We start from the raw sequence: 26,566 nt of genomic DNA on the forward strand, positions 1-26,566 counted from the left end.
GGGGGGGGGGGGGGGGGGGGGGGGGAGAGAGATGTGGAGAGGACGTTTCCTCTTGTGGGCGAATCTAGAACCGGGGCGGGCCACTGTTTAAAAATAAAGGGGTGGCCCCTTTACGACGGAGATGAGGAACAAATGTTTTTCGCAGAGGGCCGTGAGTCTTTAGAACTATCTTCCTCAAAAGGCGGCGGAAGCAGAATCTTTTAAGGCAGAGGTGGATAGATTCTTGATTAACGAGGGGGTGAAAGGTTATCGGGGGTCGGCAGCAATGTGGGGTCAAAGTTACATTTAGACCAGCCGCGATCTTATTGAATGGCCGAACATGTGAGGTGAATGTCACAGTGCCAATCGTTTGCCAAAGACTCATAGCTTCCTCTTGGGAGCTCGTCAGTCTTCAGATTACACTGGCACTCACGTTAAGTCCCTAGTCGCTTGGCATTGTTAGCGCTACATTCACGTAACCGGCCTACTTCACGGGATTTCCCAACACGTCGACTGTGGTCGCAGGTCAATCCGTCGAGGTGCATATTTTCAACCCCCCCCCCCACCCCCCGGCCCTCAGTCTCTACCCTCAAACCCGTTCCTCCTCGCGCCAAGCTGCTCTCCGAAATCAGCTGTTGAGTGGCGACAGGGAACGGTTGTTGCCCTCGATGCTGTCCGTGTTGGAGGTCAGGGCATTCTTCAGGGCCTTCATGCCCACGCTCCTCTGAAAAGTCTCCGTGGCGAAGTAGTAGGCAAGAGGGTCGAGCGCGGCATTGAAGCAGGCCATGGTGATGGTGATGCGGTAGCTGCCAGGCAGTGCCGATGCCTTGCCTGTGGCAGGGTGGATGTAATAGAGGAGCAACACCGTGTGGTAAGGCAGGAAGCAGATGATAAAGATCACCACGTTGGCCAGCACCATGTTGCGGATCTTGTGCCAGTCGATGTAGTCCATGCGGGTGGCCGAGCTTTGTCGGATCCCTCTCAGGAGGGCGAGCGAGCAGACCAGGATGGTAGCCAGGGGGATCCCATATCCAATCAATAGGGTGGGGACCAGAGTCACTGGATTGGTGACGTAAGTGGGCTTCTGATCAAAGCAGGAATGGCAGGAGTCATTCGAGGGTCTTTTGATGAGGAGGTAGGGTGGGATGCTTGCTCCAATCACCAGCACCCAGATTCCAACGCTAAGCCACGTGGCGCGTTTGCGTAGCTCATTCAGTCTGGACTTCATGGGGAAGCAGATGGCCACGCAGCGGTCCAGGCTGATGCACGTGAGGAAGAAGATACTGCCGTACATGTTGACCAGGAAGATGAGGCCATTGAGCTCACAGAGCCGCAGCGGGAGTTGAGGCTGGCTGATGTAGTACCAGATCCGTACGGGCAAGGAGGACACCAGCAACAGGTCGGAGAAGGCGAGGTTCTTCATGTAGATGGTGGTTTGCGAGCGGATCTTGGTGAAGCGGAAAAAGAAGACGAGAGCCAGAACGTTGAACAGCAGCCCAAAGAGGAAGATGAAGCTGAAAGCCGTCGCGTAGACAGGATCCGTCCAGTGCCTCGTCCTCGTGCAATTCCCATTTGTGTCGATCATTCTGCTGGGGTCTTCCAGCTGCCTTCGGGGTCACCAGTCAGAGCCTGCAAGGAGCAAAAAAAAAAAGGTGATGAGCTTGACGGAATTGGTCGCTCAGCCCTTCCTGGACTCACCTTGGTCTCCTGCAGAATCCCCAACCTGCCATTTATCCCCGAACAGGCACCGGAATGTGGCGACTGGGGCCTTTCCACAGTAACGTCATTGAAGCCGACTTGTGACAATAAGCGATCCTTCTTATTTATTGTTATCAAACCCCTTTTTGTCTTAACAGGTACTGGGTGCTTTATCCCACGTCCCCAAAATCCGGAAGAATTCAACATTCGGAGCTGACATTTTGTGTCGCAATTTGAATTAAAACCCTTTTTATTTGGCCGGGATTATTTTGCACCCCCGAGCCACGTGTTTCTTGGAGGCTCGACATTCGCCGGTGACGGGATTCTATCCTGTCGATGGGAGTTCCGATTGGAACCACCTCATGCTGCCGGGAGACCCTGGGGAGGGGGTGAGCTGCCTGCGGGAAAACTGAATCGCAACTTTAATACAAAAATGAGGAGCCAACACTGATTAGAAATAAGAAGGAAGTTTAATTTACAAACGGTATATATACACTTCCCAGTAGATCCCTACCTGCTTCCCCTCGGTCCCCTTACTGGCTGACTTTGTATACACTGGGTAATTGAGATACACCCACTGCCTCTAGTGGTGGAGCGGGTTATCCACAAGGAGTATGGGGAAGACAAGCATCCCCGCCCCGCCAGTCCCGTGCAGGATATTGCAGCAACAGCCGGTCTTCCGGTCTTTATTTACTGTGTTACAAATTCGTGCTCGGCCTAGAACCCAAAATCCATGAAATCCCCACGTCCGGTCCCAGGTTTCCTGGATCGGGGGCTCGTTCCCTGTGTTTCCACTGAATCTACGAACCTTAGATGACCAAGGGAGCTCCATCTGCATGAGGGCTTCCATTCTGCTTCATGGAAAAGAGCCGGGGCCCAAACAGTTTCCTATTGGGTTGCTCCCCTATTGTTTTAGCTGCTGAGCCTTTGTTCTAATTCTCAATTCAGCCTCGCTGAAATTGGCCCTCCTCCGATGGAGTATTCGCACACTTGATATTTCTCTGCCCATTTCCATAACTGCTTGGAGCCTAACGCTGCTGTGATGAATGCTCCCCAGACGCTCTTCGCTGACACAAGCCCCACTTGCCCGTCTTCATTTTCAAAATCGGGATCACCGTTTTTTCTCTTCCTCGGTAAACAATGTTCTCTTGTACACATTTCAGGTATCCTACTCCCCCTTGTTCTCGATGCTCCCCTCTACCAACACCAAACACCGTTCGCCCCAATGTACCCCTGCACTCCCACTCCATATGAGGATAATTGATGGACTCCAATCTCAAATACTCATTGAATGGTCATACCACACAAGGAGGCCTTGTCTACAGAAGAAGCAATTCACCTCGTGCCCTTGAGTCATAGAATTCTGGAGCACAGAAGGAGGCTATTCGGCCCACCGTGTCTGCACCGGCTCCCGAAAGCACTACCGAGCTAGTCCCATTCTCGAGCCCTGTGTCTGCTGCCCTCTGACTTCATCCCTTTCAAATATATATCCAGCTCTCTTCTGGAACCTCCGATGGAATCCGCCTCCACCGCTCTCCCAGGCAGCGCATTCCAAACCCCAACAACTCTCGGAGTAAAGACGGTTCTCCTCATCTCGCTCCTCGCTGACCATCTTGAAATTGTGACCACCTAGCCATCGACATGCCGACACGTGGAAACGGAATATCCTTCTTTGCCCTGTCCAAATTGTTCAGAATTTTGAACACCTCAATCTTCTCTGCCTCAAGGAGAACAAGCCCAATTTCCCCAATCTTTCCTTGTATGTAAAATTCCTCACTCCTGGTATCATTCCCACAAATCTCCTCTGCACTCTCACCAGGGCTTTAACATCTTTCCTGAAGTAAGGTGCCCAGAACTGAACACAACACTCCAAATATGGTCTGACCAATGATTTTCTGCTTGATAGTCCAAGCCTCTATTTATAAACCCACGGATCCTACAAGCCTTCTTAGCAATAAGGGTGGCACAGTGGTTAGCACTGCTGCCTCACAGCGCCAGAGACAGAGGGTGAGGTTCTCCACTCCCGCGCCGGTTGGGAGAATCGCCTAGGCTGCCAAAATTTCCGGGGGACACCGGTCCGACGCCCTCCCGCGATTCTCCCAAGCGGCGGGAACGGCCCCGTCGAGTTCCACAGGCCACAGGCCGGAGAATCGCCGGAGACACCCAAAATGGCGATTCTCCGGCACCCCCGCTATCCTCAGGCCCGGATGGGCCGAGCGGCCAGGCCAAAACGGCGGGTTCCCCCCCCCCCGGCGCCGTCCACACCTGGTCGCTGCCAACGGGAACAGCGCGGGGAACGCTGGGGGGGGGCGGCCTGCAGGGGGCGGGGGGGGGGTCCTGCACCGGGGGGTACCTCAAATGTGGCATGGCCCGCGATCGGTGCCCACCGATCGTCGGGCCATCCGCTCTGAAGGAGGACCTCCTTCCTTCCGCAGCCCCGCAAGATCCGTCCGCCATCTTCTTGCGGGGCGGACTCAGAGAGGACGACAACCGCGCATGCGCGGGTGACACCAGTTATGTGGCGCCGGCCGCGTCATCTATGCGGCGCCGCCTTTACGCGGTGACAAGGCCTGGCGCCGTTTGAGCTGCCGTTTGTGCGGGAGCGGCCGCAGGTGCTGGCGCCATCCCAGCACATGCGCAGGGGGGTTCCTCTCCGCATCGGCCATGGCGGAGGTTGACAGCGGCCGGTGCGGAGGGAAAGTGTGCCCCCACGGCACAGGCCCGCCCGCGGGTCAGTGGGCCCCGATTGTGGGCTGGGCCACCATGGGGGCACCCCCCAGGGCCAGATCCCCCCCCCCCCGAGGACTCTGCAGGCCGCCCGTGGAGCCAGGTCCCGCCGGTGAGGGCCTGTTGCAATTTACGCCGGCGGGACCCGCCGAAAACGGGCAGCCACTCGGCCCATCGCGGGCCGGAGAATCGCCGGGGGGCGGGGGGGGGGGCGAGGGGGGGGGGCGCAGCCAGCAGCAGCTGACCAGCGCGCCGCGATTCCCGCCCCCACCAAAACCCCGGCGCCGGAGAATTCGGCAGCCGTCAGGGGCGGGATTCACGCCGCCACCCAGCGATTCTGCGACCCGGCGGGGGGAATCGGAGAATCCCGCCCCATTCCCCACTCCTTGGGCGAAATTCTCCCCCAACGGCGGGATGTCCGCCGACTGGCGCCAAAGCCAGCGCCAATCAGACGGGCATCGCGCCGGCCCAAAGGTGCGGAATGCTCCGCATCTTTGGGGGCCGAGCCCCAACATTGAGGGGCTAGGCCGGCGCCGGAGGGATTTCCACCCCGCCAGCTGGCGGAAATGGCGTTTGTTTCCCCGCCAGCTGGCGCAGAAATGCGGCGCATGCGCGGGAGCGTCAGCGGCCGCTGTCAGTTTCCCGCGCATGCGCAGTGGGGAGAGTATCTTCCGCCTCCGCCATGGTGGAGGCCGGAGCGGAGGCGGAAGGGAAAGAGTGCCCCCACGGCACAGGCCCGCCCGCGGATCGGTGGGCCCCGATCGCGGGCCAGGCCACCGTGGGGGCACCCCCCGGGGTCAGAACGCCCCGCGCCCCCCCCAGGACCCCGGAGCCCGCCCACGCCGCCTTGTCCCGCCGGTAAATACCAGGTTTGATTTACGTCGGCGGGACAGGCAATTCCTGGGCGCGACTTCGGCCCATCCGGGCCGGAGAATCCAGCGGGGGGTCCCGCCAACCGGCGCGGCTGGATTCCCGCCCCCGCCCAATCTCCGGGAGCGGAGACTTCGGCGGGGGCGGGGGCGGGATTCACGGCGGCCAACGGCCATTCTCCCACCCGGCGGGGGGTCGGAGAATGACGCCCCTTGTTCGCCGTAATCATTTCACGTCAGTCTTCATCAAAGCTCCTCAGTCCTCACTACTCCCCATCATTCTGTGGCCGCTCTCACCATTTCTCACCATTCTGCAGTCCTCTGCATCACCACTCACTTGCTGCACCCGTCGATCACCGTCGCTCCTTTTCGCTCCTCACCATTTCTGCAATCCTCTTTGACGGTGATACGCAATCAATACGCTTGAGTCCACGTGGAGTCATATCGATTCAGCTTTAATCAGATAGAACTGTACCCAGCAGCGAAGTTACAGAAGTGAAGGCTGCTGGGACGGCATTGGTTCTTATACCCCGCCTCTCAGGGCGGGGCTATGCACATTGCCCAATGGTAGACCCCGCGGTCTAGCCAATGGTTATTCCTCTCTCTGGTACCGCAATACCTGGTATTACCACATTCACCCTCTGTTAAAAAAAGAGTCAGCGGCGTGATGGCCAGTATTACTGTAGCCCTTTCATGGTAGGACCAGGTATTGCAGGTACCATGCTATTGAGGGTTGCAGAGAAAGTTCTTGCGTTGTTAATTTTCCTCATGGTGCTGCAATCAGACGATCGGGCGGCCTGGTCGTCCTATTGGAGCATCTAAGGCGGCGATCCTGGTGAGGGCCCCGGCAGTAGTGACTCCGGGAACGTGGTGTCTTCCTCCCAGGCAGTTTCGTCACCCCTAGGTGGCGCTGTAAGGTCGAAAGATGGGCAGAAGGAAGGGGTGCCTGTAGGGGGTGTCGGTGCCTGCTCGGTCTGGGTCGGGGTTCTGGCGGCAGTACTGACCCTCCGGTCAGGTGTGGGGCGGGGGGGGGGGGGGGTGGTGGCAGTGGCTCGGGCGCGTGTGGTGCTCCGGCGGGCGCCAGGTCCCAGAGGGATACCGTATCTTGGCGTCCGTCTGGGTACGCTACGTAGGCGTACTGGGGGTTGGCATGCAGCAGGTGGACCCTTTTGACCAGCGGGTCCGACTTGTGCGCCCTCGCATGTTTCCGCAGCAGGACGGGTCCGGGTGTCGCTAGCCAGGTGGGGAGCGAGGTCCCCAAGGAGGACTTCCTGGGGAAAACAAGGAGACGTTCATGAGGTCTCTGGTTCGTGGTAGTACATAGCAGCGACCGAATGGAGTGCAGGGCCACTGGGAGGACTTCTTGCCAGCGGGAGACTGGGAGTTTCCTGGACCGAAGGGCCAGCAGGACGGTCTTCCAGACCGTTCCGTTCTCCCTTTCTACCTCCCCGGGGGTTATAGCTGGTCGTCCTGCTCGAGGCGATGCCTTTGCTAAGCAGGAACTGGCGCAGCTCGTCGCTCATAAAGGAGGACCCCCTATCACTGTGGATGTATGCGGGGAAACCGAACAGTGTAAAAATAGTTTGGAGGGCCTTGATGACGGTGGTTGTGGTCATGTCCGGGCAGGGGATGGCGAATGGGAACCGGGAGTACTCATCAATCACAAAGAACAAAGAACAAAGAACAAAGAAATGTACAGCACAGGAACAGGCCCTTCGGCCCTCCAAGCCCGTGCCGACCATACTGCCCGACTAAACTACAATCTTCTACACTTCCTGGGTCCGTATCCTTCTATTCCCATCCTATTCATATATTTGTCAAGATGCCCCTTAAATGTCCCTATCGTCCCTGCCTCCACTACCACCTCCGGTAGTGAGTTCCAGGCACCCACTACCCTCTGTGTAAAAAACTTGCCTCGTACATCTACTCTAAACTTTGCCCCTCTCACCTTAAACCTATGCCCCTCACCTTAAACCTATGCCCCTCACCTTAAACCTATGCCCCAATCACGTTAAGGAAGTACATGTTGCGGTCGGTGGAGGGGAGGGGGCCTTTGAAGTCCATGCTGAGGCGTTCAAAGGGACGGGAAGCCTTTATCAGGTGCGCCCTCTCTGGTCGGTAGAAGTGCGGTTTGCACTCCGTGCAGGTTTGGCAGTCCTTGGTGACTGTCCTGACCTCCTCGATGGAGTAGGGCAGGTTCCGGGACTTAACAAAATGGAAGAACCGGGTAACTCCCGGGTGGCAGAGGTCCTCGTGGAGGGCTCGGAGGCGGTCTACTTGTGAGGTGGCACAAGTGCCGCGGGATAGGGCATCAGGAGGCTCATTCAGCTTCCCGGGACGATACAAGATCTCGTAATTGAAGGTGGAGAGTTCGATCCTCCACCGCAAGATCTAGTCGTTCTTAATCTTGCCCCGCTGCGCATTATCGAACATGAAGGCCACCGACCGTTGGTCCGTGAGGAGAGTGAATCTCCTGCTGGCCAGGTAATGCCTCCAGTGCCGCACAGCTTCCACTATGGCCTGGGCCTCCTTTTTGACCAAGGAGTGGTGAATTTCGGAGGCATGGAGAGTGCGGGAGAAGAAAGCCACGGGTCGGCCCGCTTAGTTGAGGGTGGCGGCCAGAGCTACGTCAGACACGTCGCTCTCGACCTGGAAGGGGAGGGACTCGTCGATGGCGCGCATTGTGGCCTTTGCGATGTCCGCTTTGATGCGGCAGAAGGCATGGCGGGCCTCCGTCGACAGGGGGAAGGTCGTGGATTGGATTAGGGGTCGAGGCTTGTCGGCGTAATTAGGGACCCATTGTGCATAGTAGCTAAAGAAGCCGAGGCAGCGCTTTAGGGCCTTGGGGCAGTGAGGGAGGGGGAACTCCATAAGGGGGCGCATGCATTCAGGGTCGGGGCCTATGACTCCATTTCGCACTACGTAGCCTCGGATGGCTAGACGGTCGGTGCTAAACACGCACTTCTCCTTATTGTAGGTCAGATTCAGGAGGTGCACGGTCTGGAGAAATTTACGGAGGTTGGTGTCGTGGTCCTGCTGGTCATGGCCGCAGATGGTGACGTTGTCAAGATACGGGAACGTTGCGTGTAAGCCGTACCGGTCAACCATTCGGTCCATCTCACGCTGGAAGACCGAGACCCCGTTTGTGACACCGAAGGGAACCCTTAAAAAGTGGTAGAGCCGCCCATCTGCTTCGAAGGCAGTGTACTGGCGGTCGCTATTACGGAGGGGTAACTGGTGGTAGGCAGACTTGAGATCCACCGTGGAGAAGACCTTGTATTGCGCGATCCTGTTTACCAGGTCGGCAATACGGGGGAGGGGGTATGCGTCCAGTTGCGTAAACCGGTTGATGGTCCGGCTATAGTCGATGACCATCCTATGCTTCTCCCCGGTCTTAACCACCACTACTTGAGCCCTCCAGGGGCTGTTGCTCGCTTCGATGACCTCTTCCTTCAGCAGCCTCTGGACCTCGGACCAGATGAAGGTCCGGTCCTGGGCGCTGTACCGTCTGCTCCTGGTGGCGACGGGCTTGCAATCCGGGGTGAGGTTTGCAAACAGGGAAGGCGGGTCGACCTTAAGGGTCGCGAGGCCGCAAACCGTAAGGGGGGGTATAGGGCCGCCAAATTTAAAAGTAAGGCTTTGTAGGTGGGACTGGAAATCCAGTCCCAGAAGGGTGGCTGCGCAGAGGTGCGGCAGCACGTATAGGCGGGAATTGCGGAATTCCCTGCCTTGGACGTTGAGGTTCGCGAGGCAGAACCCTTTTATCTGCACCGCGTGTGACCCGGAGGCCAGGGAGATCCTTTGTTGGGTGGGGTAGGTGACCAGAGAACAGCGCCTTACCGTGGCGGGGTGGACGAAACTCTCGATGAGGCACGACGTCACGTGGCCATTGATGCCGATCGTCGCGGTGGCCTTTGCTAGCGTTCGGGGCCGACTCTGGTCCAGGGTGACGGAGGCCAGCTGCAGCAAGGAGTGAAGATCGGGCAGCGCATCGTCAGCCGTGTTGGGGGCTTGAGGCCCCATCCAAGATGGCGCCGTCCATGGATCGCACATGGAGTCTGGGGACTGCGTGGAAGGCGGCTGGGAGAAACAAAATGGCGGCGGGGAGGGACAAAGTGCCGGCGCACTCTGCTCCCACGAGGCGGAGGCCAGCTGCAACAAAGGGTTTTGGTCGGGCAGCGCGTAGCCAGCCGCGCTGGGGGCTTGGGGCCCCATCCAAGATGGCGCCGGCCATGGATCGCACGTGGAATCCGGGGACTGGGACGATGGCGGCGGGAAGGAGCAAACTGGCGACGCGCGTTGCTCCAGCGTGGCGGAGGCCAGCTGCAACAAAGGGTTTTGGTCGGGCGGCGCGTAGCCAGCCGCGCTGGGGGCTTGAGACCCATCCAAGTTGGCGCCGGCCGGGGATCGCCCATGGAGTTCGGGGACGGAGACCCCGACGATTGGACCGGCGAGGGGCAGAATGGCTGTGCGTACTCCTCCAGCGTGGGTGCCGGAGGGGGAAAGAATGGCTGCGGCTGCGACGCTGCCTGGCGGGGCAAAGGCTGCGGTGCGCGTTGGGCCGGCGGGGCTGGGAAGAGGGAGTGCGGCGGTGGGCCTGGGACGGTCGGGACGTGGAAGAACGGCTGCGGTTGCACCGCAGGCGGCTGGAGGAATGGCTGAGGGGAGTCGTTGGATACTGCGTTCACCGCGCGGGCGAGGCAGACCGCGGCATAGTGGCCTTTCTTGCCGCACCCTTTGCAGGTGGCGGTGCGGGCCGGGCAGCGCGCGCGCGGGTGATTCGCCTGGCCGCAGAAGAAGCAACGTTGGCTGGCGGCGGTAGCGGGGCGCCTTGCCGCGCAGGCCTGCGGAGTTAGCGGGTAAGTCTGGGGGGCTGCCGCGTCATATCGATTCAGCTTTAATCAGATAGAACTGTACCCAGCAGCGAAGTTACAGAAGTGAAGGCTGCTGGGACGGCATTGGTTCTTATACCCCGCCTCTCAGGGCGGGGCTATGTACATTAGCCAATGGTAGACCCCGCGGTCTAGCCAATGGTTATTGCTCTCTCTGGTACCGCAATACCTGGTATTACCACAGAAGGAACACCAATGGTTTGAAATGAGGAACCTGAGCCCAAAACCTCTCCCTGCCAAATCTGAAGAAATCTTTGAGATCTTTTACTCCAATACAAGAGCTCACCTTCTGCTTAAGGCTGCCAGGGCCCAAAGGCCGATATTCCTCTGATGACATTTCTTATACAATAAGTATCCCTCCTCTGTGGCACTTGTGGATGAATGTAGCTTCCCTAAGACCTCTAACCATTGTCTGGAAGGAACCCCGTGATAAGTAAACAGGGGCAACAAAAAATGAGTGCAACAAGAGTTAGTAAATGTGGGACAATAAGCAGGAGTGACAAACATGGGAATGAACAACGATTTGAATTTATTGGTCAACTTTAATCGGGGTCCCACAGAGGATGACTCAAAACTAACATAAGAGAGTGAGTACATAAAAAGATATTGGGTCAGATCATCGAAAACCTGATCAGAGAGAGGATTTCCAGAGTGTCTTTCAGAAGGAAATGTGGTGGAGAGGTGCCGAGGTTCACAGAGGGAAATCCAGAGATTGAGAACCAGGCAGTTGATGACACGGCCACCAATCGTGGTGTGATGAGAATCAGGGGCGAGATTCTCCGACCCCCGGGCGGGTCGGAGAATCGCCGGGGGCTGGCGTGAATCCCGCTCTCGCCGGTTGCCGAATTCTCCACCACCGAATATTCGGCGTGGGCGGGAATCGCGCCGCCCCGGTTGGCCCCCCCCCCCCCCGCGATTCTCCGGCCTGCATGGGCCGAAGTCCCACCGCTAAAATGCCTGTCCCGCCGGCGTAAATTAAACCACCTACCTTACCGGCGGCACAAGGCAGCACGGGCGGGCTCCGGGGTCCTGGGAGGGGGGCGCAAGGCGATCTGGCCCAGGGGGGTGCCCCCACAGTGGCCTGGCCCGCGGTCGGGGCCCAGCGATCGGCGGGCGGGCTTGTGCCGTGGGGGCACTCTTTCCCTTCCGCCTTCGCCACGGTCTCCACCATGGCCGAGGCGGAAGAGACTCCCTCCACTGCGCGTGCACGGGAATGCCGCGAGCGGCCGCTAACGCTCCCATGCATGCGCCGTCCGGAGATGTCATTTCCGCGCCAGCTGGCGGGGCACCAAAGGCCTTTTCCGCCAGCTGGCGGGGCGGAAATTCGTCCGGCACCGGCCTAGCCCCTCAAGGTTGGGGCTCGGCCCCCAAAGATGCGGAGCATTCCGCACCTTTGGGGCGGCGCGACGCCCGACTGATTTGCGCCATTTTGGGCGCCAGTCGGCGGACATCGTGCCGATACCGGAGAATTTCACCCCAGGAGTGCTCAAGAGGCCGGAATTAGAGGAGCATTGAGGCTCTCGGAGGCTGTGGGGCCGGAGGAAATTACGGAGATAGGGAGGGTCCCCCGGATCAGGATTTGGAAAAATTGCAGCGTAGTTTGACGGGGAACCGGTCGAGGTCAACGAGCGCAGCAGCAATCAGTGAGCACCATTTGATCCAAGTCAGTACTCAAGTAAGTGAGTGCACATCGGGGGAGGTCAGGCAGGAATATATTGGAATAGTTCATTCTGGAAGTAAGAAAGGCATAGATGAGAGGTGGAAATGTGTGATATTACATGCGGCACTGTAGGCGCAGTGGTTAGCACTGCTGCCTCACGGCACCGAGGGCTCGGGTTTGATCCCGCCTCTGGGTCGCTGTCCGTGTGGAGTTTGCACAATCTCCCCGTGTCTGCGCGGGCCTCATCCCCATAACCCAAAGATATGCAGGGTAGGTGGATTGGCCACGCTAAATTGGCCTTTAATTGGAAAGAAATAATTGCGGCACTCTAAATTTATTTTTAAAAGTTCAAAAAAGAAATGGGAGGTTTTGGTGACAGTGCAAATGTACGGTTATGGGGTAAAACAAGGCGCTGGTGCAGTTAAAGGTCTGGCTGAGTCTCAAATCGTCACCAGGCAGAGGGATAGAATCGGTCGAAAGAGAGCAGAGTTTGAGGTGGGGACCAAAGACAATTGCCGGAATTCTCCGACCGTTGGGATCCTCTTTTACTGCCGGCAGCGCACCCCCGTCCGTGGGAAATAACGTTGACAAGGGGCATATGTATTCCACCGTCAGCGAATGGCACGTGGCCGAGAAACATACAGCTGGGGGGCCTTGGAATCCTGCCAAATTACTTTAGTCTTTCCATATATAGCTGGAGCAAGCATCTGCCCACCACACATAGCTGGATGATGGCGGAGAGCATTTGAAATTGAAACCCCAGTAAAGGTAGCCACAAAACTATACTCCTTAAAACCAAACGCTTGATCATCAGATCTAATGGGCGGGATTATGCGGGTATCGGCGGGGCGGGTAACCACTCCGGCGTCGGGCCGCCCCAAAGGGGCGGACTCCTCCGCACCTTTAGGGGCTAGGCCGGCGCCAGAGTTTGCTCCGCGCTGGCCGGCGGGGAAGGGGCTTGGCGCCACGTCAACCGGCGCCGAAGGGCCTCTGCCCGTTGGCGCAAGTTGCCGCATGAACAGGAGCGCTAGCGTGTTCTGGTGTCATCCCATCGCATGCGCAGGGCGGTTCATCTCCGCGTCGGCCATCGCGGAGGTCCACAGCAGCCGATGTGGAGGGATAGAGTGACCCCGCGGCACAGGAGATGGCGGGCCCCGATCGCGGGCCAGGCCACCGTGGGGACACCTCCCGGGGCAGATCCCCCCCCCCACGCCCCCCTCCCCGAGGACCCCGGAGGCCGGCCGGCGCAGCGTGATTCCCGCCCCCGCCAAATCCCTGGCGCCGGAGAATTCGGCAGACAGCGGGGGTGGGATTCACACCGCCCCCCCCCCCCCGGCGATTCTCCGAACGGTGGAGGCTGGGAGTCACTGGACGTTTTAAAGGCGGAAGTAATAGGTTATTGGAGGTCGATGAGGAATGTGGAACTCGAAACACCAACAGACCAACCATGATTTTATCAAAGAGCAGAGCTGTCTCGAGGGGCCGAATGGTCTTCATTGGCTCCTTCTCGTATGCTCATATTGTTCAATGCTCCTGGACAGGGTATTGAGATTTATTTGTAGGCTAACTATCATCAATTTATGTAAAAACCCATCTGGTTCACTAATGTCCTTTAGGGAAGGAAATCTGCTGCCCTTACCCGGTCTGGCCTACATGTGACTCTTTATTATTCTCAAGGGCAATTAGGGATGGGCAACAAATGCTGGCCTTGCCCATGAATAATAAAGTAGGACAAAAGACTGTCTGAGAAGGACAATTAATAGAATCCATAGATTCCCTACAGTGCAGAAGGAACCATTCGGCCCATCGAGTCAGCACCGACCTTCTCAAAAAGCACCCTTCACAGGCCCACACCCCTGCCCTATCCCCATAACCCCACCTAATCTGCACATCTTTGGCCACTAAGGGGAAATTTAGCATGGCCAATCCACCGAACCGGCACATCTTTGGACTGTGGGAGGAAACCGGAGCACCCGGAGGAAACCCACGCACACACGGGGACAGCGTGCAATCTCTGCACTGCACTCATAGTCACCCAGGGCCGGAATCTAACCCGGGTCACTGGCGCTGTGAGGCAGAAGTGCTAACCCCTGTGTCACTGTGCCATCTATGCACAAGTAGGGAAAGTTTACCTCGATCAGAGTCGCCTGGAATACGGTCTGGGACTTTGATATGAGCTTTTATGGGGTGCCATAATAGGGCTGGAGACCTGATTGGTGCGTTCAAATAGGGAGACATTCAAGGGTTTTGCAAAGGAAAGAGAGGTTGGCGATGGGGTAGTCATTTGCAAAGGATTGGTTAGCGAGGAGAGCAATAATGACAGCATGTTTGAAGAAGAGCACGAAAGGACTTCAAGGGCGAGAATCATTAATGTGGGGAACAGGATTCTAAGTTGTGTGGGCAATAGCTTGGCGGCAATAGAGGTCTGGGGAGCAGGAAGCGGGTTTCGTGGAAATGATGAGGTCAGGGAGGGCATGGGGAGTGAGGAGAGAAATTGAAGGAAACTAGTTCAGGGCGAGGGCGGAAGGGGAGACTTTGAGGCAATTTTATCCAATGGGCTGGGAACAGGTCAAGTGGTAGAGGCAGCAGATCAGAAATTCAGAAGCAGTGCAGTAATGAATAAGACAATGAACAATGGTTCAAGAAAGCCATTGAACTCGATTGATATTTTGAACTGACTGTAGTATGGAGGTGCAGGTCTCATTTATTAGCACCGTTGCTTCACAGTGCCAGGGACCCCGATTCGATCCCCGGCTTGTGTCACTGGCTGTGCGGAGTCTGCACGTTCTCCCCGTGTCTGCGTGGGTTTCCTCCGGGTGCTGCGGTTTCCTCCCACAAGTCCTGAAAGACGTGCTTCTTAGATAATTTGGACATCCTGAATTCTCCCTCTGTGCAGAACATAGAACATACAGTGCAGAAGGAGGCCATTCGGCCCATCGAGTCTGCACCGACCCACATTAAGCCCGAACTTCCACCCTATCCCCGTAACCCAATAACCTCTCCTAACCTTTTTGGACACGAAGGGCAATTTATCATGGCCAATCCACCTAACCTGCACATCTTTGGGCTGTGGGAGGAAAGCGGAGCACCCGGAGGAAACCCACGCACACACGGGGAGAACGTGCAAACTCCACACAGTCACCAGAATTCAGTATTGAACCTGGGACCCTGGCGCTGTGAGGCGGCAGTGCTAACCACCGTGCCACTGTGTGGCTCATTGACTGATATAATGAAGGCACGATCGGCCTTCCATAAGTGAGTCCATAAGAACAGCAGTGAGTGTGATGTACCTGTCTTACGCTCTAAAGTACCAACGACAGAACATTTTACACCAAGCTGGTGGGAAATGGGTAGAAAAAAATGACATCAAAAACGTAAAGTGTGTGGCCCAGTCCTGAGAGAGTAGAAATCTCGGGTGATCCACCTTTCATCGGGAAATTCTGTTACTCCAAAACGACCCAGAAGGCAAAGAACCAATCGAGAAATAGGGAGGCTTCTGTAGATTACGCAGTTTAAGGTCTTTTTACTGATTGAAAGCCTTGCCGGAGGTCTGAGCTAGTGACATTCTCAGAGTTTAACTCCTACAAATATTACTGTCACCTTTTAAGCCTAAGGTTAGGTTGCCCCATAGTTGGGGATATTAGATATTTGGTTTAGCACAAGGGCTAAAGAGCTGGCTTTTAAAGCAGACCAAGGCAGGCCGGCAGCGCGGGTTCAATTCCCGTACCAGCCTCCCCGAACAGGCGCTGGAATGTGGCGATGAGGGACTTGTCACAGTAACTTCATTTGAAGCCTACTTGTGGCAATAAGCGATTTTCATTTTCATCTGGCGAATGAGCAGCTGAAAGAGAGGAAGTCAGCTTGTGTTCCACGTAGAGTTTTAATAGCCTGATCTCTGTTTATTCTCACCTGCCACTTGTCAGATACTGACACTCCTACTAGACCCGCACACTAATCCCCTCTCTCCCCCATCAGCGCCACAAATCTAACTCCCATCTCTTACCTAAGATCCATAAATCTGTATTCTTCATGTATTCCTCTCTTGGCTTCACCAGTTTACCGTAGAGACCCTGCCTTTCTAACTCTTCCTCATCTATCACCCACCCCCCCAACCACTGCCAGAGGGATTTTGCAGTTCGCAATATCTGATCGTTTACAGAAAGAAATCTTGATTAAATGTCAGGTTAACCATATGCTCAGGAAGGGATCTCTCACACTTTCCACTGTGACAAGACCGTGAATGCCGCCGAAAATCAGCTTTATTGGCCTCACTGCAGTATCCTCAGCGCGAGTACAATTCAATGCCATCATGACTGATCTGATATGATAACCCTCAACTCCACTTTCCCGCCTTATCCCCATTCCCTTGATTCCCTCACCGATTAAAAATGTCTACCTCAGCCTTGAACATAGTTAACGACCCAGCCCCTATAGAATTCCACAGATTCACTGTAATAATAATCTTTATTATTGTTACAAGTAGGCTTACATTAACACTGCGATGAAGTTACTGTGAAAATCCCCTAATCGCCACACTCCGGCGCCTGTTCGGGTACACTGAGGGAGAATTCAGAATGTCCAAATTACCTAACAGCACATCTTTCGGGACTTGTGGGAGGAAACCGGAGCACCCGGAGGAAACCCACGCAGACACGGGGAGAACGTGCAGACTCCGCACAGACGGTGACCCAAGCTGGAATCGAACCTGGGACCCTGGCGCTGTGAAGCATCAGTGCTAACCGCTGTGCTACCGTGCCACCCCTCTGAGAGAAGAAATTCCTCCTCACCTCTGTGTGAAATGGGCGACTCCCTCACTCTGAGATTCTGCCCTTTGGTCCTAGACTCTCCCACAAGGGGAAACAACCTCTCAGCATCGACCCCGTCAAACCCCCTGAGAATCCGATATGTCTCAATAAGGTCGCCTCCCATTCTTCTAAACTCCCAATGAGGACAGGCCCGACGTACTCAACCTCTCCTCATGGGAAAATCCCTCCCTACCCGGGATCAACCGAGTGAACCTTCTCTGGACAGCCTCCAATGCCGGTGTATCCTTCCTTAGATAAGGGACCAGGACTGTTCAGAGAATGCCAGGTGTACAAGGAGTTTAAAAAAAATCCCTTATCAACCTCACCCATAGGGAGACATTTTCCTCTCTCATTTGAATTTGGCACCGCAATCTTTCTAAGACCTCAGTTGCTGGCAGAGTGGGTTCAATTAGACCCGCCCTGCCTGAATGATGTCGTGGGATCCGCCCCTTAACTTTATTTTTTACTCAGAGCTAAAAATACAGCGGAGGACGTGTTACAAAAAATAAATCAGAAACTTCAGCACTCAGTGTCCGAAAAGGAATTGTCTCTTACCTTGAACCTTCAGCCTCACCCTGATCCTTTCCAACGTAACTCAGACAGTCTTTTATCATCCTGACATTTCTCACTGCTCCATTCAATTCTCCCCTTCCAAAGCTCAAAACACAATTCCTAACCAGGCTCCCAGATACGTCCTCTAGGCCCAAGCTCTTCCCAAGTATAGAAACAAAGAAAATAAAATTAGGAGGAGGCCTACTCTGTCATTCATTATGATCATGGCCGATCATCAAGTTCAATACCCTAATCCCGCCATCCCCCCATATCCCTTTAGCCCAAGAGCTGTATGGAATTCCTTCTTGAAATTGCTCAACGTTCTGGCCTCAACTACTTTCTGTGGTAGCGAATTCCACAGATTCACCGCTCTCTGGGTGAAGAGATTTCTCCTCACCTCAGTCCTAAAAGGTTTACTTATTCTCAAACTTTGACCCCTAGTTCTGCACCGCTCCACCATCGGGAACATTGGGCGGGATTCTCCCCCCCCCCCCCCCCCCCCCCCCCCCCGGGGCCGGGTCGGAGAATCGCCGGGGGGGCGGCGTGAATCCCGCCCCCGCCTGCTGCCGAATTCTCCGGAGCCCTGGGATTTCGCAGGGGCGGGAATCACGCCGTGCCCGTTGCCGGCCGCTGGCAGCGCCCCCCCCCCGCCCCCGGCGATTCTCCGGCCCGCGATGGGCCCCAAGCGGCCGCCCGTTTTAGGCCGCTCCCACCGGCGTAAATTAGACCTGGTACTTACCGGCGGGATCTGGCTCTGCGGGCGGCCGCCGGGGTTCTCGGGGGGGGGGGGGGACGCGAAGGAATCTGGCCCCGGGTAGGGTGTCCCCACGGTGGCCTGGCCCGCGATCGGGGCCCACCGATCCGCGGGCGGGCCTGTGCCGTGGGGGCACTCTTTCCCTCCGCACTGGCTGCTGTGGACCTCCACGATGGCCGACACGGAGACGAATCCCCCTGCGCATGCGCTGGGGTGACGCCAGCACACGCTGGCCCTCCCACGCATGCACCAACCCCGCTGGCGCCGGCCTAGCCCCAAATGTGGAGGATTCCGGGCGGCCCGATGCCGGAGTGGTTCACGCCACTCCTCGGCGCTGGTACGGCCCGCCCTGCCGGGTAGGGAAGAATCCCGCCCACTCTTCCTGAATCTACCCTGTCTAATCGTGTTAGAATTTTATACATTTCTATGAGATCCCCGTTCACTCTTCTAAACTCCAGTGAATATAATCCTAACTGACTTAGTCTCTCCTCATATGACAGTCCCGCCATCCCAGGAATCAGCCTGGTAAACCTTCGCTGCCCTCCCCCCATAGGAAGAACTGCTATCTGCTTCATGACCCATCTGTTTCCAAATACCTCCAGCCTCCTCACAAATAGCCCACTCAAGAGGCTTTGTATCACTCCGAATAGCCCAGGCCTTGTTCGACTATCTCTAATATCCACTGCACACTGTTGTAATATACTCCAGCGACAGACTTACTTGGCCTTCATTGCAAGACAATTTGAACACCACAGTAAAGAAGGCTTGCTGCTATTGTGTGGAGCCCTTGGTGAGGCTGGGCCTTGAGTTTGTGAGTCTAGTTTTGTTCTCCTTACCTGAGGAAGAATATATTTGCTATAGAGGGTGTGCAATAGAGGGGGTTCATCAGGCTGAGTTTAATGGCGGGATTGTCCTATGGGGAGAGATTGAGGAGACAGGGCCTGTTTTAGCTAGAGTATTGAAGAATGAGAGGTTGTCCCATTGAAGCTTACAAAATTCTTTCAGGGCTCGATAGGGGCTGATGCAGGAAGGAAGTTTCCCCCTGACTGGGGCGTCTGGACCCCGAGGACACTGTCTCTAAAGAAGAGGGAGGCCACTTCGAACCAAGATGAGAAGGAATTTCTTAATTTCGCCTCTAACCCAGAGGGGTGTGGAGGCTCAGCGAGCAAGTACGTTCAAGACAGAAATCCACAGGTTTCGAGACAATAAAGGGGCGGGATTCTCCGCGAACTAGCGGGGCGGGCAATACCGGCGGGAAGGAGTGGCGTGACCCACTCTGGCGCGGGCCGCCCCCAAGGTGCGGAATCTTCCGCACCTTCAGGGGCTAGGCCGGCGTCGGTGTGGTTTGCGTGGCGCCGGCTGGCGGGGAAGGGGCTTGGCGCCACGCCGACCAGCGGCGACTCCGCCTGCCGACGTGAGTTGGCTCATGCGCGGGAGCGCCAGCGTGTGCTGGCATCATCCCAGCGCATGCGCGGGGGGGGGGTTCTTGTCCGTGCCGGCCATCGCAGACTGTCACGCCAGCCGGCGCGGAGGATTAGAGTGCCGCCGCGACACAGGCCCACCCGCGGATCGGTGGGCTCCGATCGCGGGCCAGGCCGCCATGCGGGCACCCCCTGGGGCCAGATCCCCATGCGCCCCCCCCCCGAGGACCCCGGAGGCCGCCCGCGTAGCCAGGTCCCGCCGGTACGTACCAGTTGTAATTTACGCCGGCGGGACCGGCCGAAAACGGGCGGCCACTCAGCCCATCGCGAGCCGGAGAATCGCCGGGGGGGCGCTGCCAACGGGCGCCGACCGGCACGGCGGGGAGTCGGAGAATCCCGCCCAAGATATCAAGGGATACAGGGATAGCGTGAACTTGCCCAGCATATTATCAAACTTGCTGTTGATAATTTGCATCACAGCTGTTGTGCTGTAGCGATTGTATTCAATTTAGAAATGTAGGGTTTTTTTTCCCCTTTTTAATAAATTTAGAGTACTCAATTGTTTTTTCCAATTCAGGGGCAATTTAGCGTGCCCAATCCACCTCCCCTGCACATCTTTGGGTTGTGGGGGTGAAACCCACGCAGTCACGGGGAGAATGTGCAAACGCCACACGGACAGTGACCCGGGGTTGGGATCGAACCCATGTCCTCAGCGCTGTGTGGCAGCAGTGCTAACCACTGCGACACCATGACACCTTAGAAATGTAGATTTTCAACAATATATTGAAGCAGTTTTGGTCAATGGAATCACACAAACTCAATCCAGTCTAGAATATTGGTGTTATTGTTCACGTTGTGCTCTTGCATGGAATGGACCAGAAAGATATCAGGGGCGTCATTCTCCGACCCCCCGCTGGGTTGGAGAATCGCCGGGGGCTGCCGTGAATCCCGCCCCCGCCGGTTGCCGAAGTCTCCGGTACCGGAGATTCGGCGGGGGCGGGAATCGCGCCGCGCCGGTTGGCGGGCCCCCCCGCTCGATTCTCCGGCCCGGATGGGCCGAAGTCCCGCCGATAAATTGCCTGTCCCGCCGGCGTAAATTAAAGTACCTTTCTTACTGGTGGGACAAGGCGGCGTGGGCGGGCTCCGGGGTCCTGGGGGGGGGCGCGGGGCGATCTGATCCCGGGGGGTGTCCCCACGGTGGCCTGGCCCGCGATCGGGGCCCACCGATCCGCGGGCGGGCCTGTGCCGTGGGGGCACTCTTTCCCTTCCACCTCCGCAACGGTCTCCACCATGGCGGAGGCGGAAGAGACTCCCTCCACTGCGCATGCGCGGGAAACTGTCAGCGCCCACTGATGCTCCCACGCATGCGCCGCCCCGACATGCCATTTCCGCGCCAGCTGGTGGGGCAACAAAAGCCATTTCCGCCAGCTGGCAGGGCGGAAATCCCTCCGGCGCCGGCCTAGCCCCTCAATGTTGGGGCTCGGCCCCCAAAGATGCGGAGCATTCCCACCTTTGGGGCGGCGCGATGCCCATCTGATTGGCGCCGTTTTGGGCGCCAGTAAGCGGACATCGCGCCGTTTGGGGAGAATTTCGCCCCAGATTTCCAAATGTGATTAAGACTATTCAGAACTATTCCTGTACCAGCCTCCCCGAACAGGTGCCGGAATGTGGCGACTAGGGACTTTTCACAGGAACTTCATTTGAAGCCTACTTGTGACAATAACCGATTTTCATTTCATTTCATTTCAGAAACAGTTTCAATGTGCAACACAAGTTTCTGGAGTATCTAATTCATAAGCTCGCACACATTAGCTCTGTTTGTCCTCTAGGATATCACAATATTTATCAAGACGAAAAGCATCTGATGAGGAAGCAAGGAGCAGAAGGATTACAGTGGGCGGCATGGTGGCACAGTGGGTTAGCACTGCTGCCTCATAGCGCCAGGGACCCAGGTTCAATTCCGGCCTCGGGTGACTGTCTGTGTCGAGATTGCACTTTCTCCCCGTGTGTGCGTGGGTTTTCTCCGGGTGCTCCGGTTTCCTCCCACAGTCCAAAGATGTGCAGGTTAGGTGGAGTTATGGGAATAGGATGGGGAGTGGGCCGAGGTAGAGTGCTCTTTCAGAGGGTTAGTGCAGAATCAATGGGCCGAATGGCCTCCTTCTGTACTCGAGAGATTCTATGATTATGCGGATCGGGTTGGAGGAGGCTTGTTTAGAGTATAAGCATTGACGGCGAATTGTTTCTGTGCTGTAATTCCAAGTGACTTGCCGAGAGCTGGCAACTCGAACTCAGGTTCGATTCCGGTTTTGGGTGACTGTCTGTGAGGAGTTTGCATGTTCTCCCCGTGTGTGCGTGGGTTTCCTCCGGGTGCTCTGGTTTCCTCCCACAGTCCAAAGATGTGCAGGTTAGGTGGAATAGCCATGATAAATTGCCCTTTAGTGTCCAAAGGTGCCCAGGTTAGCTGGATAGGTCATGGGCGTCATTCTCCGACCCCCCGCCGGGTCAGAGAATCGCCGGGGGCTGCCGTGAATCCCGCCCCCGCCGGTTGCCGAAGTCTCCGGTACCGGAGATTCGGCAGGGGCGGGAATCGCGCCGCGCCGGTTGGCGGGCCCCCCCGCTCGATTCTCCAGCCCGAATGGGCCGAAGTCCCGCCGATAAATTGCCTGTCCCGCCGGCGTAGATTAAAGTACCTTTCTTACTGGTGGGACAAGGCGGCGCGGGCGGGCTCCGGGGTCCTGGGGGGGGCGCGGGGCGATCTGGCCCCGGGGGGTGCCCCCACAGTGGCCTGGCCCGCGATCGGGGCCCACCGATCCGCGGGCGGGCCTGTGCCGTGGGGGCACTCTTTCCCTTCCGCCTCCGCCATGGTCTCCACCATGGCGGAGGCGGAAGAGACTCCCTCCACTGCGCATGCGCGGGAAACTGTCGGCGGCCGCTGACGCTCCCCCGCATGCGCCGCCCGGAGATGTCATTTCCGCGCCAGCTGGCGGGGCAACAAAAGCCGTTTCCGCCAGCTGGCGGGGCGGAAATCCCGCCGGCGTCGGCCTAGCCCCTCAATGTTGGGGCTCGGCCTCCAAAGATGCGGAGCATTCCGCACCTTTGGGGCGGCACGATGCCCGTCTGATTGGCGCCGTTTTGGGCGCCAGACGGCGGACATCGCGCCGTTTGGGGAGAATTTCGCCCCATCTCCTTTTATTAAAACAGTAAAAAATATTTGCAAGGCCAAACAGTACAAACACTAATTTTGTGTTGGAGAAACAGTACGGGGAGTGGGGTGGATACTCTGATTATTAAAGCAGTTCACAACACTGTTGTACAAAAAACAAATGGTACAAGAACTTTGCGCCGGAGAGGTCCTGAAGAGAAAGTGGCAGCAGATTCAATAGCTACTTTCAAAAGGGAACTGGATGTAATCTTGGAAATGAAAGGTTATGGGGAAAGGTCAGGGGCATGGACCTGATTGGATAGTTTGTTCAAGTGCCCAAGGAATAGCCTTCCCTGTGCTGTTTGAGCTTATTACTTCGACAGGACCGATACAAGTCTTTCGGGCAGCGCGGTAGCACAGGTGGCTAGCACTGTGGCTTCACAGCGCCAGGGTCCCAGGTTCAATTCCCGGCTCGGGTCACTGTCTGTGCGGAGTCTGCACGTCCTCCCCGTGTCTGCGTGGGTTTCCTCCGGGTGCTCCGGTTTCCTCCCACAGTCCAAAGGCGTGCAGGTTAGGTGGATTGGCCGTGATAAATTGCCCTTAGTGTCCAAAAAAAGTTAGGAGGGGTTATTGGGTTACGGGGATGGGGTGGAAGTGAGGGCTTAAGTGGGTCAGTGCAGACTCGATGGGCCGAATGGCCTCCTTCTGCACTGTATGTTCTATGTTCTTAACTCTTGCTTCCCATTCGTATTTCAACACATTGTCTTGTCATCGTCTCTCTATTGCCTCAATATCCGTTCTATATTGTGAAACTGAACAGGACACAACAGGGGTCTTATTTTCGTAGCTATAAATTCATCATTACCTCTGCACCTTTATGTGCTCCCATAGTACCCATGATCACATTAGCTATCTTTTTATCTACTTGAAACAGTCCATGTCCAAATGCAACAAGACCTGGACCATTTCCAGGCTTGCACTGATAAATGGCAAGTTACATTCACGCCAAGTAAGTGTCAGGCAATGGCCATCTCCAAAAAATGAGAATCTGACCATCTCCCCTTGACATTCCATCGCTGAATGAAATGACATGAAAATGAAATGAAAATCGCTTATTGTCACAAGTAGTCTTCAAGTTGAGTTACTGTGAAAAGCCCCTAGTCGCCACATTCCGGCGCCTGTTCGGGGAGGCTGGTACGGGAATTGAACCGTGCTGCTGGCCTGCTTTCAAAGCCAGCGATTTAGCCCTGTGCTAAACCAGCCCCAGTGGGAATCCCGCACTATCAACATCCTGGGGGTTACCATTGACCAGAATCTGAACTGGACCCAGCCATATAAATACCGAGGCCACCAGAGCAGGTCAGAGGCTGGGAATCCTGCGGTGAGTAACTCATCTCCTGAGTCCCCAAAGCCTGTCCACCACTGACAAGGCACAAGTCAGGAGTGTGATGGAATACTCTCCCCGTGAATGGATGAGCGCAGCTCCAACAACGCTCAAGAAGCTTGGCATCATCCAGGACAAGGCAATGCTTGATTGGCACCTCTTCCGCAACCATTCACCCCCTCCGCCACCAATGCACAGTCGCAGCATTGTGGACCATCTGCAAGATGCAGAAACCCACCAAGGCTACTTCGACAGCACCTTCCAAACCCACGACCTCTACTATCTAGATGGTTAAGGGCAGTAGACACATGAGGAACACCACCCCCTGGAAGCTCCCCTCCCAACACTCCCCACACTGACTTGGAAATATATCGGCCGTTCCTTCACTGTCACTGGGTCAAAATCCTGGAACTCCCTCTCTCACAGCACTCTGGGTGTACCTACACCTCAGAGACTGCAGTAGCTCAAAAAGGCAGCTCACCACCACCTTCTCAAGGGGCAATTAGGAATGGGCAAGGAACGTTGGCTTATCCAGCAGAGTCCACATCCCATGAGCAAATAAAAATTAAATCTGTTAATACCCCATTAATCTGAAGACACAAACCCTTCAGCTGATACACATAACCCAGTTTTACCATTCAAATATAATTATTATTCTTATTTACCAAAATGTCTTATCTCACACTTATAGACGGCGAATTCCATTTGCTTCTTAATTTGTGACTCCATCTTAACAATTGCCCCGTTCATGTTGCTTTGGTCCTCAGCACGATTTACTCTGCCTCCTATTTTAACATGTTCTCTATTTGGACTGGTTCTTTAGTCCTGCCATTGATGCCCCAAGTAAAGGCATGTTGAACCAGAGAGGGAACCACCTGTAACACCACTCCCTGGGCGGGAGTCTCCCCTACCCGGCGGGGCGGGCGGTCCCGGCGCCGAGGAGTGCAGTGAAGCACTCCGGTGTCGGGCCGCCCGAAGGTGCGTAGTCCTCCGCACCTTCAGGGGTAGACCGGAGCTGGTGGGGTTGGTGCCGCGCTGAAGGGGCTTGGCGGCGCGCCAACCGGCGCTGAAGGGCCTCCGCCAGCCGGCGCGAGTTGGCGCATGCGCGGGGGCGCCAGCGTGTGCTGGCGTCATCCCAGCGCATGCGCAGGGGGGGTTCGTCTCCGCACCGGCCATGGCGGAGGTCCACAGCAGCTGGTGCGGAGGGAAAGAGTGCCCTCACGGCACAGGCCCGCCCGTGGATCGGTGGACCCCGATCGCGGGCTTGGCACCCCCCCCCCCAGGGCCAGAATTTGGCAACCAGCGGGGGCGGGATTCACGCCAGCCCCCGGCGATTTTCCGACCCGGCGGGGGTCGGAGGACCTCGTCCATGGAAAGGATTTAGAGGGATATGGGCCAAATACAGGAGAATGGGGTTAGCGTAGATGGCCTTTTTGGTTGGTATGGACCAGTTTGGGCCGAAGGACCAGTCTTCCTGCCGTAAATTCTAAGAATCCCTATAGCGCAGAAGGAGGTAATCGAGTCTGCACAAACCTTCCGAAAGTTGTACCAACCCTCCGAAAGCCCCCTTCCCTGCCCTATCCCCACCTAACCTGCAGATCTTTGGATATTAAGGGTCAATTTTTAGAATGGCCAATCCACCTAACCTGCACATCTCCCTGCAGACATGGGGAGAACATGCAGACTCCACAAAGGCAGTCACCCAAGGCCGGAATCGAACGCTGGTCCCTGGCGCTGCGAGGCAGCAATGCTAACCACTGTGTTGCCAATTCCCAAAAGCCTGTGTGCAGCGCCTTTATCCATCCACTCTTAACTAATACCTTCCGAAAGAACTCAGCTTTCCGTTTCACCTTCCTCTTTGAGCAGCTGGCCAGTAGTTATTTTTCTCTGTGGTTTGCTTCCAGTGCACAGAGCGAGAATCAACAGGAAGCTTCCCAACATCAAATACGCAAGATGTTCATCGCCAACTGAGACAAGCTGTTGAATTCTCTTTTTTTTTCAGGCAATCTGCGGGGAAACAGCACCCTTTAATGCCAGCCAGCGTCTTAAGGCTGGGAATTTTGCCCAATTTCAGGAAATTCCATGCCTTCTTGACTGAGGCTATGGAGGGCAGATGGCAGCACATTGACTGGTACAAATGCCCCTTTGACTGGCACAAATGCCCCTTTGACTGGTACAAATGCAACTTACCTAAGAAACCCAAAATTTCAAAGTAAGATTTGCTCCCGCCAACCTGATGCTTTGGGAAATGGTCAGAAAAGACAGAAACGTTTCCGAGCGGCCACACTCACTCACAAACGAGTGCTGGAAAGAATTTGTGTCCCTTTCTGAGCAGTGAAAATTCCTTTTTCTAACCAGTACAGAGTTGTCTCAGCTGGGCAGACGCAGGCTGTTGGTTTCTAAGGCGCCATTCTTACCTTTCTAACCCTGGCCCCTTCCTCAGGTGTCCAAATCCCGCAACTCTACATTCACTGCGCTCCAAGACCATTCGACGAGCGCCGCCGTTCACACTGAGATGTGACTCCAGAGGTCAACAGTTGCGAATCACCTCCGACTCGTATACAACCCGTCATTTAACAGGAAGCATCTGAATCAGATTTAAAACGCGAGGCAGTTTCAGGAAATCATTTCTTCACTTGCAAAGTTGCCAGCTCAGATCAAATGAGCGTTTTATGGCGCAGAA

The 26,566-nt window shown here is 56.1% G+C and overlaps 1 protein-coding gene across 2 annotated transcripts; it reads right to left on the minus strand.

The window, feature by feature from the left end:
* Positions 1-18: 18 nt before the first annotated feature.
* On the minus strand, positions 19-26,566 carry LOC140404767 (lysophosphatidic acid receptor 6-like). Of its 2 annotated transcripts, none has more exons than XM_072493485.1 (2): positions 26,301-26,566; positions 19-1,608 (listed from the first exon to the last, which is right to left on the minus strand). In XM_072493485.1, the coding sequence occupies exon 2, from the start codon at positions 1,562-1,564 to the stop codon at positions 608-610; it is 957 nt and encodes a 318-aa protein (XP_072349586.1). In that variant the 5' UTR covers positions 1,565-1,608; positions 26,301-26,566; the 3' UTR covers positions 19-607. The 2 variants fall into 2 exon arrangements, with proteins under 2 accessions (XP_072349586.1, XP_072349587.1); XM_072493486.1 differs by lacking the exon at positions 26,301-26,566 and adding an exon at positions 25,704-25,763.

The sequence above is a fragment of the Scyliorhinus torazame genome, chromosome 31, assembly GCF_047496885.1.
Source record: "Scyliorhinus torazame isolate Kashiwa2021f chromosome 31, sScyTor2.1, whole genome shotgun sequence".
Taxonomy (NCBI): Eukaryota; Metazoa; Chordata; class Chondrichthyes; order Carcharhiniformes; family Scyliorhinidae; genus Scyliorhinus; species Scyliorhinus torazame.